This window comes from Hemitrygon akajei, chromosome 10, assembly GCF_048418815.1.
Source record: "Hemitrygon akajei chromosome 10, sHemAka1.3, whole genome shotgun sequence".
NCBI classification, from domain to species: domain Eukaryota; kingdom Metazoa; phylum Chordata; class Chondrichthyes; order Myliobatiformes; family Dasyatidae; genus Hemitrygon; species Hemitrygon akajei.
In genome coordinates, this window is record NC_133133.1 from 15,866,377 (window position 1) to 15,885,865 (window position 19,489).

The 19,489-nt window shown below is 41.4% G+C and overlaps 1 protein-coding gene across 2 annotated transcripts in view; it reads left to right on the forward strand.

Moving 5' to 3' along the window:
- Positions 1-19,489, forward strand: part of LOC140734170 (mitogen-activated protein kinase kinase kinase kinase 4) — a 321,905-nt gene that overhangs the window by 188,474 nt on the left and 113,942 nt on the right. For both annotated transcript variants that reach the window (XM_073057807.1, XM_073057808.1), the window contains 3 exons: positions 9,940-10,065; positions 12,513-12,589; positions 16,744-16,862. In XM_073057807.1, the coding sequence (XP_072913908.1) occupies positions 9,940-10,065; positions 12,513-12,589; positions 16,744-16,862 (322 nt within the window). The remainder of the gene's footprint in view (positions 1-9,939; positions 10,066-12,512; positions 12,590-16,743; positions 16,863-19,489) is intronic.

Consider the following 19,489-nt stretch of genomic DNA (forward strand, 5'->3'; position numbering starts at 1 on the left):
ATAATAAACCAATTTACCAATGGGTTCAAGACCACAATCACTCATTGAATAGAAAAGTCACATCTCACTTGGATCTGCTTCCAATATTTTTTGAAACATCCACAAATGGGAACCGTCCCCGCTTACACTAATTTTTTGATTGACTGTACATGAACCATGTGGTGTGTTTGGGTATAGAAGCCAAACTGAGGTCAAGGACTCCTGATATTGTAGATACCCTATACATCCTGCCCATCGCTAAAATACAACAATCTCAAGCACGTTGCTATCCTGGGGTAATTTTGAATAATCCAGAGTAATTAAGGAAAGCATTGGCATAAAGCAGAAAGAGGAATTGTTGTCGCTGTAAAATATTAATGCAGAACTCAAGTGATACAGTCTAGTCCCACCCAATGTGAACATCTGTGTAACATCAGGATGTATGAAAGCTGTGAAGGCTACTTACTGGGTATATTTAAAGTGGAGGTAGATTGATTCTTGCTTAATAAGGGCATCAAAGGTTACAGGGAGGATAGGACAATGGTATTGAGAGGGAAAATAAATTAGCCATGATTGAATGACAGAGCAGATTCAAGGGGTCAAATGTCTAATTCTACTCCTATGTCAAATGGTCATATGGTATGTCTGACCCAACCTGAACTTGATGCATCAAATCAGGACCTGTTTAACTGGGGCAGATAGACAGACTTTGGTGTAGGCACAGAGAGGAATAGAAGGTGGGGTCTGAGATGAGAGCAGGGGGAATGTCTCACTAGTTGGTTGTAAATGCAAGAGATTCTGCAGATGCTGGAAATCCAGAGCAACACTCACAAAATACTGGAATGACTCAACAGGTGAGGCAGCATGTACGGAGGAGAATAAGCAGTTGATGTTTTGGGCCAAGATCCTTCATCAGGTCTGGTCATCATCAGGCCTTCTCCAGTCCTGTTTAAGGGTCTTGGACCAAAATGCTGACTGTTTATTCCTCTCCATAGATGTCACCTGACTTGCTGAGTTCCTTTGGCATTTTGTGTGTGTTGCTCACCAGTCAATTGTTCTCAGACAAGTGGAGAGCCTGTCACTCACTGATGCCCCCTGATGGCACTGCAGGGCAGTGGGTGTTGAATCGAGGGAAAAATCAGGACAACCATTCAGTGGCCACTTTATTTAGTACACCTGTACAACCTGATCATTAATGACAATATCTAATCAGCCAATCATGTGGTAGCAACTCAAGGCATAAAAGTTTGCAGACATGGTCAGGAGGTTCAGTTGTTGGTCAAACTAATTATCAGAATGGGGAAGAAATATGATCTAAGTGACTTTGACCATGGAATGATTGTTGGTTGCAGAAGGGATGAGTATCTCAGAAACTGCTGATCTCCTGGGATTTTCACACACAACAGTCTCTACAGTTTACAGAGAATGGTGCAAAAAACAAAAAAAAAAATCCAGTTCTGTGGGTGAAAACGCCTTATGAGTGAGAGAGGTTGGAGGAGAATGGTTGGCAGTTCAATCTGACAGGGAGGTGACAGTAACTCAGATAACCATGCATTGCACATGATATGCAGAAGAGCGTCACTGAATGCACAACACATTGAAGTGGATGGGCTACAGCAGCTGAAGACCACAAACACACACCATGTGGCCACTTCTCTAGGTACTGATGGTACTTAACTAAGTGGCCTCTAAGTGTAGATTGAGCCATATTAAAAGGCAAGCAAGGACAGATTTTGTTAAATGATCACAGTTTGTGCTGTTAAATGCTTTGCTTCATACCTAGTTCTTATAGCAGAGAACCAGGGCATTAAACCTAACTCATATATACCAGTATTAATGCTTCACATTCATCTTCGTACCACCTTGTTGGTCTGATTACTTTCTCTGCCATGCATTATATTAGGATTCCCTTTGCACATATCTCTGTCATTCTCTTCACCTTTTCTGCGGTAATGTGACTTTGCCACTTTCCAGTTAAAATTCATCTTCATTTAGTGACGATCTTAGATCTATGAGCTTTGGACTTTCCCAATGGGCATAGCATTCTCCTTCGCAGACAGCCAGTTGCAGATGTAAAATTCACCCCTGACCCGCAAATTGTGTCCTTTTAATAAAGAAAAATTGCTGCATCCACATTTAATGAGTTCAAATTTAAAATGAAAATTAAGAGATATGATAATAAACCAGGATTGTAATTTCAATCTACTTTTGCACAGTCTTCTTTTAAACTCCTCATTAGGATCGCATTTCCGACTAAAGTTGTCAGCTTTCTCCAGCAGGCAAAATCTCCTAGTGAGGACAGAGGTTGGTAATTTTTCACTGAAGGAGTATTGTCAATAGCTGACATATGGAAATGTCTTTACTGACTAATTAAGAGACTGTGGGTAGCATGTCTGCTTTGGGAGCTCGACGCAGAATTCAGTCACGTGAGCGCAGATCGCTCAGCAATTGAAATCTGGGACTGTAATTTGGAAGCTGGGTTGATTTCAATTGCAGTACCAATTGTGCATGTCGTTTATATGTAACAGGTGAAATTCTCTCCTCAAGATTCCATTCGATTGGAGAAGCCATCATTGACTCTTCAATCGCAACCAATTGCAATGAGCAAGATCTTTTTCGGCTGTGTGAGGATCTAAGTCTTTACACAGATGGTGGTTAAAATATTGTATTTATTGATTTTAGAAAAATAGTAACATAGAAAACCTACAGCACAATACAGGCCCTTCGGCCCACAAAGTTGTGCTGAACATGTCCCTACTTTAGAAATGACTAGGCTTACCTATAGCCCTCTATTTTACTAAGCTCCATGTACCTATCTAAAAGTCTGTTAAAAGTCCCTGTCGTATCCACCTCCACCACCATTGCCGGCAGCCCATTCCACGCACTCACCACTCTCTGAGTAAAAAACTTACCCCTGACATCTCCTCTGTACCTACTCCCCAGCACCTTAAACCTGTGTCCTCTTGTGGCAACCATTTCAGCCCTGGGAAAAAGCCTCTGGCTATCCACACGATCAATGCCTCTCATCATCTTATTCACCTCTATCAGGTCACCTCTCATCCTCCGTCGCTCCAAGGAGAAATTTTATTTAGAGATGCAGCATGGAATAGGCCCTTCCAGCCCAATGAGACCCAGCAACCCACCTATTTAATCCTTGTCTAGTCACAGGACAATTTACAATGACCAATTAACCTACTAGCCAGTATCTCTTTGGAACGTGGAGGAAACTGGAGCACCCGGAAGAAACCCACACATATCTTCATGGATCGTTGTAGCTCAGAGAGTAAGCAAAGGGGAGTTAAGAGGAGTTAAGCACACAGGATAATGACTACACATAGGGTGATATAAATAAGATTGGGAGGCAGTCAGTGCAATCCATGTTGTTTGCCATTGCTGAAGTACGTCTGTACTTTTGGAGATACAGCATGATAACTAGCCCTTCCAGCCCAACAAGCCCACACTGCCACTGACAGCCATGTGACCAGTTAACCTGGACTATGGGAGGAAACCGGAGCACCCAGAGGAAACTCACAAGGTCACGAGGCTGTGGCAGGAATCGAACCCAGGCCATTAGCGCTGTAATAGCGTTACACTAGCTGCAATGCCATTGTGCTACCCCATATATTGTATCGGCATACAATCGCCACATCGTTGTCAGTCCTAATCTGCCAACTGATTTTGTGAATTAAAGCTCAAATGTCAATTATGTACAACGATGTTTTAAACAGCTGTGTAAGAAAAGTAGGTAAACTATCCAAAATCTCCCTTCCGGAAAGTGCTGTAGGGCTATTAAAACAAAAACTTAACGCCATCTTAAATGTTTCTTACCCCAGGCAATTAATCTGATCAACCATTCTAGCTAGCACTCCCCCCCCCCCCCCCATTACCACAGTCACGCACGACACTGTTAGTACTTTAAAACACTTTTTATAATAAGATTATAAACACAAGAGATTCTACAGATGATGGAAATCCAGAGCAACATACACATGCTGGAGGAACTCAGCAGGTCAGACAGCATCTATGAAAATGAATGAACAGTCGATGTTTCGAGCTGAAACATAGAAACATAGAAAATAGGTGCAGGAGTAGGCCATTCAGCCCTTCGAGCCTGCACCGCCATTCAGTATGATCATCCAACTCAGAACCCTGTACCTGCCTTCTCTCCATAACCCCTGGTCCCTTTAGCCACAAGGGCCATATCTAACTCCCTCTTAAATATAGCCAATGAACTGACCTCAACTGTTTCCTGTGGCAGAGAATTCCACAGATTCACCACTCTCTATGTGAAGAAGTTTTTGCTCATTTCCTCATTCTTCATCTCGGTCCTAAAAGGCTTTCCCTTTATCCTTAAACTGTGACCCCTCATTCTGGACTTCCCCAACATCAGGAACAATCTTCCTGCAGCTAGCCTGTCCAACCCCTTTAGAATTTTATACATTTCAATAAGATCCCCCCTCAATCTTCTAAATCCCAGAGAGTATAAGCCTAGTCGATCCAGTCTTTCTTCATATGAAAGTCCTGCCATCCCAGGAGTCAATCTGGTGAACCTTCTCTGTACTCCCTCTATGGCAAGAATGTCTTGCCTCAGATTAGGGGACTAAAACTGCACACAGTACTCCAGGTGTGGTCTCACCAAGGCCTTGTACAACTGCAGTGAGGTCCTTCTTCAGTCTGGAAAGGAAGGGGGAAGATGCCAAAATATAAAGTTGGGGCAAGGGGAAGGAAGACAAGCTAGAACAGGTGTTCCCAAACTTTTTTATGCCATGTACCCCTGCCAGTAATCAAAGGGTCTGTGGACCTCAGGTTGGGAAGTCCTGAGCTCGAAGATGATAGCTGCATTCAGGTGGGTGAGAAGGTTAAAAGGATGGAGAAGAAGTAAGAGAGGAGAAACAGAAGAAGGAGGGACACCGGGGGAAGGTGATAGGCACCTGAGGAGTAGAGGAAAGAGGCCAAAGTGGGGAATGGAAGATGAGGGAAAGGGAGGGAGAAAGAAAAAAAAAGTGGAAAATATCCAGGAGAAATCGATGTTCATGTCATCAGGTTAGAGGCTACCTAAATAGAATATGAGGTGCTTCTTCTCCACCCTGAGAGTGGCCTCATTGTGGCAGAAGAGGAGACATAGACTGGCATGTTGGAATAGCATTAGGGGGTTAGGAATTAAAATGGTTGGTCACAGGGAAATTCCGCTTTTGTTGGATGTGGCAGAGATGCTCAACTATAAGACACTGAAGCAGGATTAGGCCAGTCAGTCTATCAAATCTGCTCCACTATTCCATCATGGCTGATTTATTACCCCTCTCAACCCCATTCTCCTGTCTTCTCCCCATTATCTTTGACACCCTTACTAATCAAGAATCTTTGAGCCTCCACTTTAAACATAGCCAGTGACTTGGACTCTGCAATCGTTTGTAGTAATGAATTCTACAGATTCACCACCATATGGCGAAGGGAATTCCTCCTCATTTCTGTTCTAAATGGACATTCTTCTATTCTGAGGCTGTACACTCTGGTCCTAATGCTGTTTACATTGTAAATACCCTGTACATGATGATATTTATGTACGTTTTATTCCACATCTGTACTTTAACCTCTAACTGTTTTTTTTAATTTAAGCCCTTATTCTTCATAATCACTGAATGTTGTTTTTTGTTGCATGTCACACCACAAAAAGTTCCTAATACATATAAGTATATATGGAAAATAAAGTTGATCTTTGATCCTATACTTTTGATATTAAGGAAAAGCAACCTTAATATCATGGCAACCCACACAATGTGCTGGAAGAACTCGGCAGGTTAGGCAGCATCTGTGGAAAAGAATAAATAATCGACATTTCAGGCTGAGACCCTTCTTCAGCACTGGGAAGGGAGGGGAAGAATTCCAGTATAAGATTCCGGAGGCTAGCTGGAAAGTAATATATGAAGCCAGTTGTATAGCAAAGATCAAGGGCTGGATAAGACAGAATCTGATAGGAGAGGAGACTGGACCACAGCAGAAAGCAAAGGAGGAGGGAAGCCAGGTGAAAGTAATAGGTAGGAGGGAAGAAGTGAAAGGTCAGAGTGGGGAGTAGAGGGGATGGGGGAGAATTTGCTTACTGGAAGGAGAAATTGATAATCAAGCAATCAGGTTGGAGGCTACCCAGATGGAATATAAAGTGTTGCTCCTCCACACTGAGGGTAGCCTAATCTTGGCATAAGGGGAGGCCGTAGACCAACTCGTCGGAATCAAAATGTTTGGCCATCGGGAAGTCCCGTTTGTGGTGAATGGTCAGCAGTTGCTCAGCGAAGCGGTCCCCAGTTTCTGATGGGTCTCACCAGTGTAGAGGTGTCCGCATCAGGAACACTGGACACAATAGTCAACCCCAGCAGATTCGCAGGTTAAGTGTTGCCTCACCTGGAAGGACTGTTTGGTGCCCTGTGAGAGAGGAGGTGTACGAGCAGGTGTAGCACTTAGGCTTCTTGCAGGGCTAAGTAATATCGACCCAAATTCCTCTATCGTACTGGCCAATATAACACAGGCAGATTGTTTGTTTGCTGGTGTTATTCTTTATATTAACAAACTACATCTGCGGAAAAAGAGAGCAGAAGTTTCAGGCCAGAATTGAAAAAAGGGAAATTTTAAAGAAGTGTTCTGAAGTTGCAGTAGAGGTGACAGGGTAGATGGATAGGACAAAGGAAACATCTGTGATGAGGTGCGGTCAGACCACGTGGGTTAATGGTAGCAGTTAGAGAGTGGTCGTACTTCCTTTCCTGTTATGAATTGCTAATAGCAGGCCCTTGAGACATGCCCAGCAGGTCAGACTGCATTGATGGAGTTTATAAAAACCATGCTAATATCACAGGTTGACAAGAGAAATGACCAGTTCTCATACAGACTGTGAAAGCCGGTTATCTAACATAGGAAAATTCAAAACTGAGTTCGAAAAGCTGCAGCGCGCCCAGCTTGAGGTGTTGTTTTGTGCTGGGCTTCACTGCAGCAGTGTGGAAAGCCACAGACAGATAACTCAGAGGGAGATGGAGGAGTATATCACTTCATTCTCTGTGTTATCTACTTCCCACTCATCAGACTCTCAATTCCCTCTTCATGTGCTCTGTACAATGTTCCCAAGCCATGCTGTGAAACACTGAATTAATGATGTTGTTATCAGTATTGGAGGCTCAGATTGGTGCTGCTCAGTATCTTTCTAATTATCCATCAGGAGCAATGGATAGTCTGGAAAATAGTGGAAGTTAACAAGCAAAATCTTAGCAAGATATTGCCCCAATAATCAGATAATCACCAACCCTTGTTGACAGTAAGTGTCAGAGATATCCTATTTGTGGTAATATCTCGAGAGATAATGACTTGGATACTCTTCCCTGCCAGAACAGAAGTTGAAAAATAATATACAAAATTATGAAGGGTATAGATAGATAAATGCAAGCAGGCTTTTTCCACTGAAGCTGGGTGGGACTGCAACTAGAAGTCATGTGGTAAGGATGGTAGGTGAGAAGTTAAAGGAGAACACAAGAGGAAACTTCTTCACTCAGAGGGTGGTGAGAAGGTGGAATGAGCTGCCAGCACAAGTGGTGTATGCGAGCTTGATTTCACCAGTTAAGCAAAGTTTGGAGAGGTAAATAGAGGCAGGGGTACGATCCCCATGCAGGTCAATGGAAGCAAGCTGTTTAAATGGTTTCAGCATTGACTTGATGGGCCGAAGGGAGTTTTTCTGTGCTGTATTTTTCTATGACTTTGTGACTCTAACATGACTTAGAAGCAAACATCTGCAGAATTCTTGTGTCAATGGGAAAATGGATGAGAAATTCCTCCACTGTTGCATGCATTGTACCAGAATGCCGCCGAGACAGAGCATCTGGAGTAGGAGCAGAAAATGCTGTCCGCCTGCGATCTCAGACCTTCTTCTCTTGATCCCTCCCCCTCACTGTAATGCAAAGCATACTTGTTTTCTCAACTCTTCAATTCTGGTAGGATGGCGAATGCAATAAAAGGAACCTCAGGGCAGTTTATGGTGACATGTGGGTGGTTGAGTGTCAATCGTGTCCGACGATGGCAGGAAACCTGTGTGGGAGAGTTTTTAAAGTGGAAAAGCCATTGTACTGGGGAAGTTCCACTCTCTCAACCTCAGAACTCCAGGTCCAGTGATACAAACAGGGTCTTCCATTTTTGCAGTGGATGACCGTGGCATCTTCTGTGCCTTGTCATGCCTTTTGCCCTCCACGCAGCCTTTCTGACCATTAGCTCTCAACTGCCCAGTCCGCCGGAGCTGATTTTGCATGCTCAGACAGGCCTGTCCCTACCTCGCCGGGTTTAACCCAACTGTCAATGGGGTGTACTGGAGCACGGCAGCTGTCACATGCAAACAGCTACTTGGAGCCACAGGTGAAAGCTGTAGAGACATATCAGAATCAGGTGTAATATCACTGGCATAGCGTGAAATTTGTTGTCTTTGCAGCAGCAGTACAGTGCAATGCATATTAAAAATGAATTACAATTAAAATATATATATATAAAATAGTTAAATTAACTAAGTAGTGCAAAAACAGAAATAAAAAAGTAGTGAGGTAGTGTTCATGGGTTTGATGTCCATTCAGAAATCGGATGGCAAAGGGGAAGAAGCTGTTACCGAATCACTGAGTGTGGGTATTTGGGTAATAAATTTACATTGACCTTTGAACTTTGGAAGTGGCAACTGTACTCCCATATTTTGTCAGACTCTGCGTTACCTGGATCCAAACATTGATTTTCTGCTTCATACTGCAGAATGAAGTTTCATTGACATGAAATTTTGACTCCACAGATGCTGCTTGACCTGCTGACCATTTATAGCAGTTTATTTTCTTACCTAGGGTGCTGGCAGTAAATGGAAAGCCATTTCTGACATCTGTTTCTTTTTGACTGGATGAAGCCAATTTCTGAAACAGAGTGCCAGGCAGTACTGTGGTAGAGGATGACCAAAAACCAAGCAGTGTTGTTTGGTCCATTCTAACAACAATACCTATTTGAAAGATCAGAACTTTTAATCTTATCCCAGAGTCCGAGTTTTGTTTTGCTTTAAAATATATATCCAGTTCCCCAAAATATTTTTATATACTAAAAAAAACTTTGAATCAGATGTAACGCATTTGAGGAGTGTTTGATAGCCTGTATTCACTGGAGTTTAGAAAAAGGAGGGAATCTCATTGAATATTGAAAAGCCTAGAGAGAGTGGATGTGGAGAGGATGTTTTCTATAGTGGGGGGTATCTAGGACACAGCTTAAGAGTACAAGGATGTTCCTTTAGAACAGAGATGAGGAGGAATTTCTTTACCCAGTGGGAGGTGAATCTGTGGAATTCATTGCCACAGACAGCAGTGGAGGACCAGTCACAGGGTATATTTAAAGAGAAGTTTGATAGGCTGTTGATTAGTAAGGACATCAAAGGTTATGGGGAGAAGACAGAAGAATGTCTAAGTGACTTTGACTGTGGAATGATTGTTGGTGCCAGATGGGGTGGTTTGAGTATTTCAGAAACTTGCTATCTCCTGAGATTTTCATGCTCAACAGTCTCCAGAGTTTTAAGAGAATGGTGCTAAAAAACAAAAAAACACCCAGTGAGAGGCAGTTCTGTGGGCAAAAATGCCTTGTAACTGAGAGAGGTCAATGCAGAATGGACAGACTGGTTCAAGCTGGAGGAAAGTGACAGTAACCCTAATTACCACACATTGAGTTGCTGCCGCATGACTAGCTGATTAAATTTCTGCATTAATGAGCAGGTGTACTGGTGTACCTAATAAAGAGATCACTGAGTGTACATTTTCAATTGCAGCTAAATAGTTACACAGTTTCAATCATAATTCAGTGATAATACACCCATCATCTTTATATTTACTAATAACAGTATTTATCTTTTTTATATTTATTTGTTCATGTTTCATTGAATCAGTGATCCTAATTAATACTAAAATGTCATGTCCACAGGATTTGGACCTGAAGGAGTTCAGAAGCAAACTCTTCAGTGCCCTGTCGCTAACTGATGTGGGTTTGATGCCAACGTCGCCTGAACCAGATGATGTGTTTTGGGAGGACCCTGCCCCAGCTCCCAAGGTACGGTTAGTAGCATACAGCCTACTCAGTGGCTCTCCGATTATTAGATCTGACTACCCTATACCTTGGAGAAGAATGGTTCATTTCAGGCTCACTTAGAATCACTTGCCTTCAAGGTTAGACAGTGTGGAAGACTGCATGATGTATGCGTACATATGTAATCACCCATGGCTCATTTGACAAATTATAGGGGCGGCTGTTGGTGATTAAATGAAACAGATTGTCTGTGGCACTAATCTGGAAACAAGATACTTTTCCGTGTCCCATATTACTGTATTTATTTCCAGGTAAACATCATTTTGTCAGGAGGCTGCACTACATTCTGAATCAATTTTGACATTTACAGGCAACTCAATTGCTAAGGATAAGCCTTGTGGTAATTTAGAAGAAAGCATCATTAAAGAGATTTAGATAAAGTTCCTACGGTGTGTGCACTCACTTAGGAAAGGTGGAAGCTGTGCGCTAAGCTGGCCAGTCCTTACTAAACCTGAGAAAATAGCAGTGAGCCACCTCTTTGAACCACTGAGGTTTCCAAGTGAAGCTGGTTTAGGATTTTGACCCAGTTACAATGAATGAAGATATAATTCTCAGTTAGAGTAGTGAATGACTTGAAAATAAACATGGAACATAGAACATCGCACACTGAACAGGCCCTTCGGCCCACAATGTTGTGCTAATATTTTAACTCTACTCTAAAAGCAGTCTAACCCTTCTCTCCATTTTTCGATCATCTATTTGCCTAAGAGTTTCTTAAATTCCCTGATGTATCTGCCTCTCCCATCACCCCTGGCAGGGCGCTCCACACAGCTACCACTCTGTGTATAAAATGATTTATCTCTGACTTCGTTCCTATGCATTCCTCCAATTACCTTAAAGTTATGCTCCTGTGTATAATATTAGCCATTTTCGCTCTGGGAAAAATGTCTCTGGCTATCCATTCAACCTATGCCTCTTATCATTCTCCTTTGTTCCATGGAGAAAGGCCCTAGCTTGCTGAACCTACCCTCACAAGGCACACAGCCACCCACTCTGCCTTGTGATAGAACATTGCTGCAATCCTCTTCTTTCTAAAGTTGCCATGTTTATTTATTTATTTGATTGATGTATTTAGCGATACAGTGGGGAGTAATCCATCGAGGCACACCACCCCAGCAAGCCCACAACTCTGATTAACCTACCCTAATCACAGGACAATTTTTGCAATGACCAATTAACCTCTTTGCACTGTGGGCAGAAACTAGATCACCCAGGGAAAATCCATGTACTCCATGAGGAAGACATATAGAGACTTCTCACAGAATGACACTGGAGTTGAACTCTGTTGTAATAGCGTTGCACTAACGACTACGCTACCTTGGTGCCCATATTATATATTTATTGATATTAACCTATGATTTACATTAACATTGATAATTAAACAGAAATACTCAACAGGCCAGTCAGCATTTGAGGAGAGACAAACATGATGACTATTTTCTGTAATTCTTAAAATTAGAAACAAGATGTGTTTTGAAGCAGCATTTGTCTCAACATGGCATCTAGGAAGTCTGATAAAATGATCTCATGGAAAGAAAGAAATAGTGGTTGCTGGTGGCTAATTATTCCAGCCAAGGACATCAATGCAAGAGTTCCTCAGGATAGAGTCAGAGGCCCAGCCATCTTCATTGCTTCAAAAACAACCTCAGTCAACCGTTTTTTCTTATCGTGCCATAGTTAGGTCACACTTCCAACAATTTCCCTCATAAAAATAGTCAAGGACAAGTTTAACTAACATAAACTAAAACATTAAAGTTTAACTGCACAAAAGTCAAGAATTCCTTGAATAACAAAACAGGCTTACAGTGCAAAATGGTCTACTGTTCCTCAATTTGAAGATGTCAGGTTAATTAATTTTTCCCCTCTCTGATCTTTTACCTCTTCTCACCTGGGTCCCCTTCTCCTTCCCTTTCTCTTATGGTCCACTCCCCTCTCCTATCAGATTCCTCCCTCTTTATCTTTACCTTTCTCACTCACCTATCATCTTCTAACTAGCCTCCTTCCCTTCAGCTCATCTTTTATATTCCAGTGTCTTCCCCCTTCCTATTCAGTTCTGATGAAGGGTCTTGGATCAAAGTGTCAACTGTTTATTCATTTCCATAGATGCTCTCTGACCTGCCGAGTTCTGCAGCATTTTGGCTATGTTACCATTTTTATTTTCCAATTTTGCTTTTTGATATGCCTATATATGACTTTTATATTCCAGTACATTCTAAACCAACATGCAATCCTATTTCTGCAATCTGCAATCATTATTGCAGATTGCAGAAATCAGGTTGGTATATAAGTTTAAAATGAATGTATTGAAACATAATTCATTTCTTGCATGGAATTAGGCTTAACTTGTTGCGGGGTTGTAGAATAATGTTATCTTCAGAGTATTTTTTAAATTGCTATTTCTCATTCTTAAGGTTCCTGAAAGAACAGTGTCTAAATCCCACAGCAAAGAACAAATAAACAGTCATGCTGGTCAGAAAAGTGTTTTCAGGTGAGTGAACAAAGTCTAGTAAATTTACCTTGCAGCTATAATAGGTCATTTTTGTCTCACCTCCTGAGGTATGGTGAAAAGCTTCCTGCCATCCATACAGATGCATAAGTAAGTCAAGGGAAAAGGAAAGCAAATACCGAGTGTAGCTTTACAGTTACAGAAAAAGTGTGGTCCAGATAGACAGAAGTGGAAAGACCTTGTTGAGGTAGACTGCATCTTCCAGTCCTCATCTTTATTGTATTTGAGATCTGAGGTCTGTTCAAGAGGATAGGTGGAAAGGAGCTGGTTCTAAGCCGGTGGAATTTGTTCTGAAGATTTTCTATCTTCTGCCCAATGGAATAAATTAGCTTTAGTTGCCACATGTACAGTAAAATATCAAAACATACAGTGAAATGCATTGTTTGCATCAACAACCAATACAGTTCGTTGAAGGTTCAAGATTCTGGTATATTTGTCACGTGTACAACGAAGCATAGAGTGGAATGCATCATTGGCGTCAACAATCCATGAGCTGGGGGCAGCCCCACAAGTGTCACCATGCTTCCGGCTCACGCTTACCCTAACCTGTAACTCTTTAGAATGTGGGAGGAAACCTGAGCAACTGGAGGAAACCCACACAGTAGCAGAGAGAACGTACAAACTCCTTGTAGACAATGGTAGAGTTGAACCGGGCTGCTGGTACTGTAACACTGTCACCCTGAGAGGAGTGAAGAACAGCGAGTGACAGGGATGGGAGGGGTCCTTGATCATATTGGTTGTTTTCTATAATCGGCAATCTGAGTTAATCCACAAAGGGACAGTGCAGTCCATCACACATGAGTTGAATGTGTCTAACTGGGGCAATTGGTTACCCAAAGCATTGGCAGTGTGAATTAAAGCATTGCGTTTGAATGGCAAATCCAGGCAAATCTGGAACCTTCACTCAAATGGAGTTGAAAAATTGCACTGATAATTTACAGTTCGTGTTTACATAAATTTTATGTCTATGATCACAAAATGAAATAACCATTAAAATAAAGTAGGAATTGCAGTGTGGTAGTAGGAATTGTTTCTTTATTTTCCATTCAACATACACTTTGAAGTACCTGATCTGGGGTGGCAGCTTTAGTAATGTATCTGAAAATGAACCCATCACCAATTAGAATCACTTTCAACTGATCTGTACCTGAGTTTGATAAAATGTACTTGCATTGCAGATATTATGATATTTTGGTATTGTTTTCTGTAGTGTCAATTCAAAGTTCAAAGTAAATTTATTATCAAAGTCATCATATTATATGTCATCATATAATACCCTGAGACTCATTTTCTTGTGGCCAATCACAGTAGAACAAAGAAATTTAGTAGAGCCAATCAAAAAATACACACAAACAAATACAGACGAACAACCAGTGTGCAAATAAACAAATAAATCAATACTGGAAGCATAATTTTTTCCAACAAGTTGCACCTCCATCTGGATGGAAGCAGTCAAGCACTGGACTAGAAGTCCCTACAAAGGACTGTGAGGACAGCTGAGAAGATCATAGGGGTCTCGCTATCATCCAATGGGGTATGTATCAGGCGCACTGTGTAGGCAGGGCCCTTAGTATTATTAAGGATCCCACCCATCCATCCAGCATCCTCTTTGACTTTCTACCATCAGGTAGGAGACTACGATGCATCAAAACAAAATCTGTCAGGATGAGAAAGAATTTCTTTCCCCAGGCCATTAGGCTCCTGAATTCCGTGCTCCGCCATATTTGAAGAGTCACTGATTAATCTGTTTCATGTGTTACAATATTTAATATTAATTCACTTTAGTTTGTTATTTATACCTGATTCATCTGTAGATTTTATCCTTACCTTCATAAGTTATCCTGTGTAATGTGTGTTATATGTACTACTGTACTTTACACACTGGTTCAAAGAAACATTATCTCGTTTATATATCCATTATATGGTTATATATGTTATATGCATGTAGATAGTTAAAAGACAATAAACTTGACTTGTAGCATCTTTAAAAGTGAGTGCATAGGTTGTGGAATCAGTTCGGTGTTGAGGAATGTGAAGTTATTCATGTTGGTTCAAGTGCTTGATGGTTGAAGGGTAATAACTACTCCTGAACGTGGTGGTGTCAGAAATAAGGTTCCTTGACCTCCTTCCTGATGGCAGTAGCAAGAAGACGGCATGGTCTGGGGTGCACAGGTCTTTGATGATAGATGCCTCTCTCTTGTGACAGCGCTCATCCTGATCTTGTTAAGAGTCAAGTTTATTGTTGTATAACTATCTACACGAATACCATCAAATGAGACACCATTTCTCCTGACCAGGGTGTAAAGCACATAACACAATATCTTATGAAAAGAAGAATTAAATCTACACATTAATATGCATAAATAAACAATGTAAAGTGCATAAATTAAATATTGTATGGTACAGAACAAATTAACCAGTGACACTTGAATGCGATGCAGCAGTGAGTTCAGAAACCTAATGACACCCCAACTGTTCTTGCTTTTATGAGTCTCCTGCCCAATGGTAGAAAGTCAAACAGGATGCTGAACGGATGGGTGGGATCTTTGATAATACTAAGGGCCCTGAGTACGCAGCACTCTAGATTAATGTCATGGTAAGGGAACCCCTATGTTCCTCTCGGCTGTTCTCACAGTCTTTTGTAGGGATTAATAAATAGATAAAAATGTACTACGAGAGAATTGAACTGCCACAGCACTTTCTTCCAGACATATTTTTAAATAAGAATTTGCTCTTAACGTCTGAGGACTTAGTTAACCTGAGGGGTAGATGCCACACTATCAGAAAAACAGGAGAATGCAGGCACTATCTTGTTTCTGTGCTGGTCTTCAGGACCACTCTATAGTCACCACAGGTGTTCTTCGAGGTTCAAATTTCAATTTATTATCAGAGTACATACAAAGTACATGTCACCACATACAACCCTGAGATTCTATTTTTTGCGGGTGTACTTAGCAAATCTATAGAATGGTAACTGTAAACAGGATCAATGGACAACATTCCACTCCTCTCATGAAGATGCTTATGATTGTGCCATCTTTGATGTGCCTGTTGTAACTTCCTAAACCCAGATGGGATTGTAGATTTGTGACTAACATTCTGCACTGCCACGTTTTAGCATTCCTGTAGGAAGAGTGCAGAAATTCCCAAGGTCTTGTTATAATCTTCCAGTAAATTCTGATTATCGTTGGAAGATGTTCTGAGCTCATGGAAGTCAATCTTGATGTGTAAATCTCCCCACTGAGAAAGTTGAGCAATTTACCAGGATGCAACCTGGATTAGAGCACATGTTTTCTGAGAGTAGGTTGAGTGAGTTAGGGCTTTCCTGTTTGGAGTATCTTGATTGAGTTGTTCAAGATACTGTAATAAGAGGCATGGATAGAATGAACAACCAGAAAGATGTTACTGTGACTAAATATTTATTTAACTTTTTACCTGCTGCTTGAAATCGTCTCTGCTTGGTTTATCCCATTCACAAAATTGAAGGTGTAGCAGTGGACACAATAGCCACACCCATATACACTGTACAGTACTGTACAGAAGTCAAGCACACATAAAAAATTCTGTAAAACAAAGATGGTTTTAAAAATAATGAAATGAAAAGTTTCTTAATATCAAAAAATACCGTAAAGAGCAATAAACAGTAAAAAAAAAACAAATCAAATCACATTTGGTGTGACCAGCCTTTGCCTTTAAATCGGCATTAATTCTCTTAGGTAAACTGTCTTGCACTTTTGTAAGAAAATTGACTGGTACGTTATTCCAAGCATCTTGGAGAACTTGGCACAGTTCTTCTGCAGATTCTGGCTGTGTCGCTTGCTTCTGTCTCTCTAGGTAATCCCAGATGGCCTCGATGATGTTGAGGTCAGGGTTCTGTGGAGGTCATAACATCTGAAACCACATTTAAAAAAATCTCGGGTGCCTAAGGCTTTTTGCACAGTACTGTAACTCTGATGAAAAAGGACACATTTCTCTACCATTAAGGTCTGTGCTTGAATTTCAGTTAGTGAAAAATGGTCCACCTGTGAGGTAATTAGTTTGTACTCCATGCTGAAAGAAACATTTGCCTATTGCTGATGAGAAATTGCTGTAACATGGTTCACAGATTGTAGATTATTTGTGTTTCTATTTGGCAGCTTTGAAATGCAGTCCCGTTGGGAGAGGGTGGAGTGCCCACCAGCCAAGCATGTAACAGGCAATTCCCCCAGAAACAGTTCACAGACTGGAGTTCCATCTAGTTCCAGGGCAACACCGGGTGAGTCCATAATGTTGGCATCTTTGAGAAAGAGCTTTAAGTGTGTATTGCTGCTTGTGTTTGGAAACTGGTGTAACATCCACCAGTTATTTGTTATATTCTTCACAAGTTTTCTTGGTACCATATTAAAAACCTGATTTATTTGAAAAGGGAAGTTGCAGGGTGTGCCACCAAGTTCCCAGACTGTTGGTTAGGACGTTCTCCAATTAACTCCCTGAGTTTATCTCCACATCGAAATGCAAGGAACTTAGAACACGACACAGGAAGTTTGACATGATGATGTTTAGTTCCATGCTGCCTATTCCCATATCCCTTCATTTCCCATCTCTCTACCGACCTATCTAATCTCATCTTCAACTGTTGACATAGCATCCCCTCAACCGTTAACAGTCAGCTTCACAAACCTCAGAATGCGAGGTTTTACATGCCAAGTGTCCCAACCCACCCACATTTAATTCTGCACAGCAGTTCAAGATTCAAGATTCAAAATCGTTTGATGTAATTTCCAACGCAAAACTGAACAGAATAATTCTTGCTCTGGATCTGGTTCAGTACCAAAAAAAGCCAGTAAAATAAATCACACAATAAATATAAATGCACAAGATAACTTTTATACAGATTGATTTTATGTCCACAAATTGACACTAGGTACGGGAGTGTCTGTACATGAGGTGACTGACCGGAAATGATAAAGTGATGGTGGTTGGGGGTACAGCGGTTTGGGTTAATAGACAATAGACAGTAGGTGCAGGAGTAGACCTTTCGGCCCTTTGAGCCAGCACCGCCATTCATTGTGATCATGGCTGATCTTCCACAATCAGAACCCCGTTCCTGCCTTCTCCCCATATCCCTTGACTCCGCTATCTTTAAGAGCTCTATCTAACTCTTTCTTGAAAGCATCCAGAGAATTGGCCTCCACTGCCTTCTGAGGCAGAGCATTCCATAGATCCACAACTCTCTGGGTGAAAAAGTTTTTCCTCAACTCCATTCTAAATGGCCTACCCCTTATCCTCTGTGGCTTCTGGTTCTGGACTCCCCCAACATCGAGAACATGCTTCCTGCCTCTAGCGTGTCCAATCCCTTAATAATCTTATATGTTTCAATCAGATCCCCTCTCATCCTTCTAAATTCCAGTGTATACAAGCCCAGTCACTCCAATCTTTCAACATATGACAGTCCTGCCATCCTGGGAATTAACCTCGTGAACCTACGCTGCACTCCCTCAATAGCAAGAATGTCCTTCCTCTAATTTGGAGACAAAAACTGAACACAATACTCCAGATGTGGTCTCACCAGGGCCCTGTACAGCTGCAGAAGGACCTCTTTGTTCCTATACTCAACTCCCCTTGTTATGAAGGTAAACATGCCATTAGCTTTCTTCACTGCCTGCTGTACCTGCATGCTTACTTTCAGTGACTGATGAACAAGGACACCTAGGTCTCGTTGTACTTCCCCTTTTCCTAACTTGACTCCATTCAGATAGTAATCTGCCTTCTTGTTCTTACCACCAAAGTGGATAACCTCACATTTATCCACATTAAACTGCATCTGCGATGCATCTGCCCAATCACCCAACTTGTCCAAGTCACCCTGCATTCTCATAACATCCTCCTCACATTTCACACTGCCACCCTGCTTTGTGTCATCTGGGTTAGTGAGTGTAGGTGTTGATCAGCCTCACCGCTTGGGCAGTGTAACTGTTTTAGAGTCTAGTGGTCCTGGCATTGAGGCTACTTAGCCTCCTCCCTGATGGATGTGGGATAAATAATCCATCAGTAATATGGGTGGGGCCCTTCACGATGTAGCTGGCCCTTTTCCGGTGCCTTTCTGTATGTATGTCCATGATGGTGGGTGGGCTGGTGCCAGTGCATTGGGCAGTTTTGACTACTTGTTATAGAGCCTTCTTGTCTGCCACAGGGCTTGTTATACTGTATACCTCTAGATCTCTTGACTATTGGAAACATGGTCTAATTTTCTACCCTAATATTAAAGAACTCATTGTCATCAGTATTGTTTAAAGGGATTTTTAAAACAATTATTTCAAGCTGTCTTATTTGTATTTCTTATGCAAATGTATTATTGTAAACGTGCACTCAATCTCGTTTAAAGACTTAATATCTTTCGTAGGCAAGGAACCTATGTCTGCATATAGTACATCAACTGAGATCTTATTAGAAACTTGTGTAACTCAACATTTGCCTTTATAGAGTAACAGAGTCAGATAGTCGTGCAGTATAAAGCAGGCTCTTCCATTTGTCATGTCCACACTGACTGTCAAAGATTAAAGATTTTAAGATTTGATTTATTTGTCATGTGAAACATGGAAACGTAGAAACATACAGTGAAATGCATCATTTGTGTCAATGACTAACACAATCTGAATTGTGTTTGGGCAGCTACAAATGTCGCCACAATTCTGGCGTTAACATAGCATGTTGACAATTCAATATGGAGGGGAGTAAAGACTTGACGTTTCAGCCTAAGACCTTCAGCAAGATTCATAATTAATTAATTATAAGTTAGACCATAGACATACCAGTCTGCTCTATCATTTCATCATGGCTGATTAATTACTCTTCTCAACCATATTCTCCTGCCTTGTCCCCATAACTTTTGATGCCTTGATT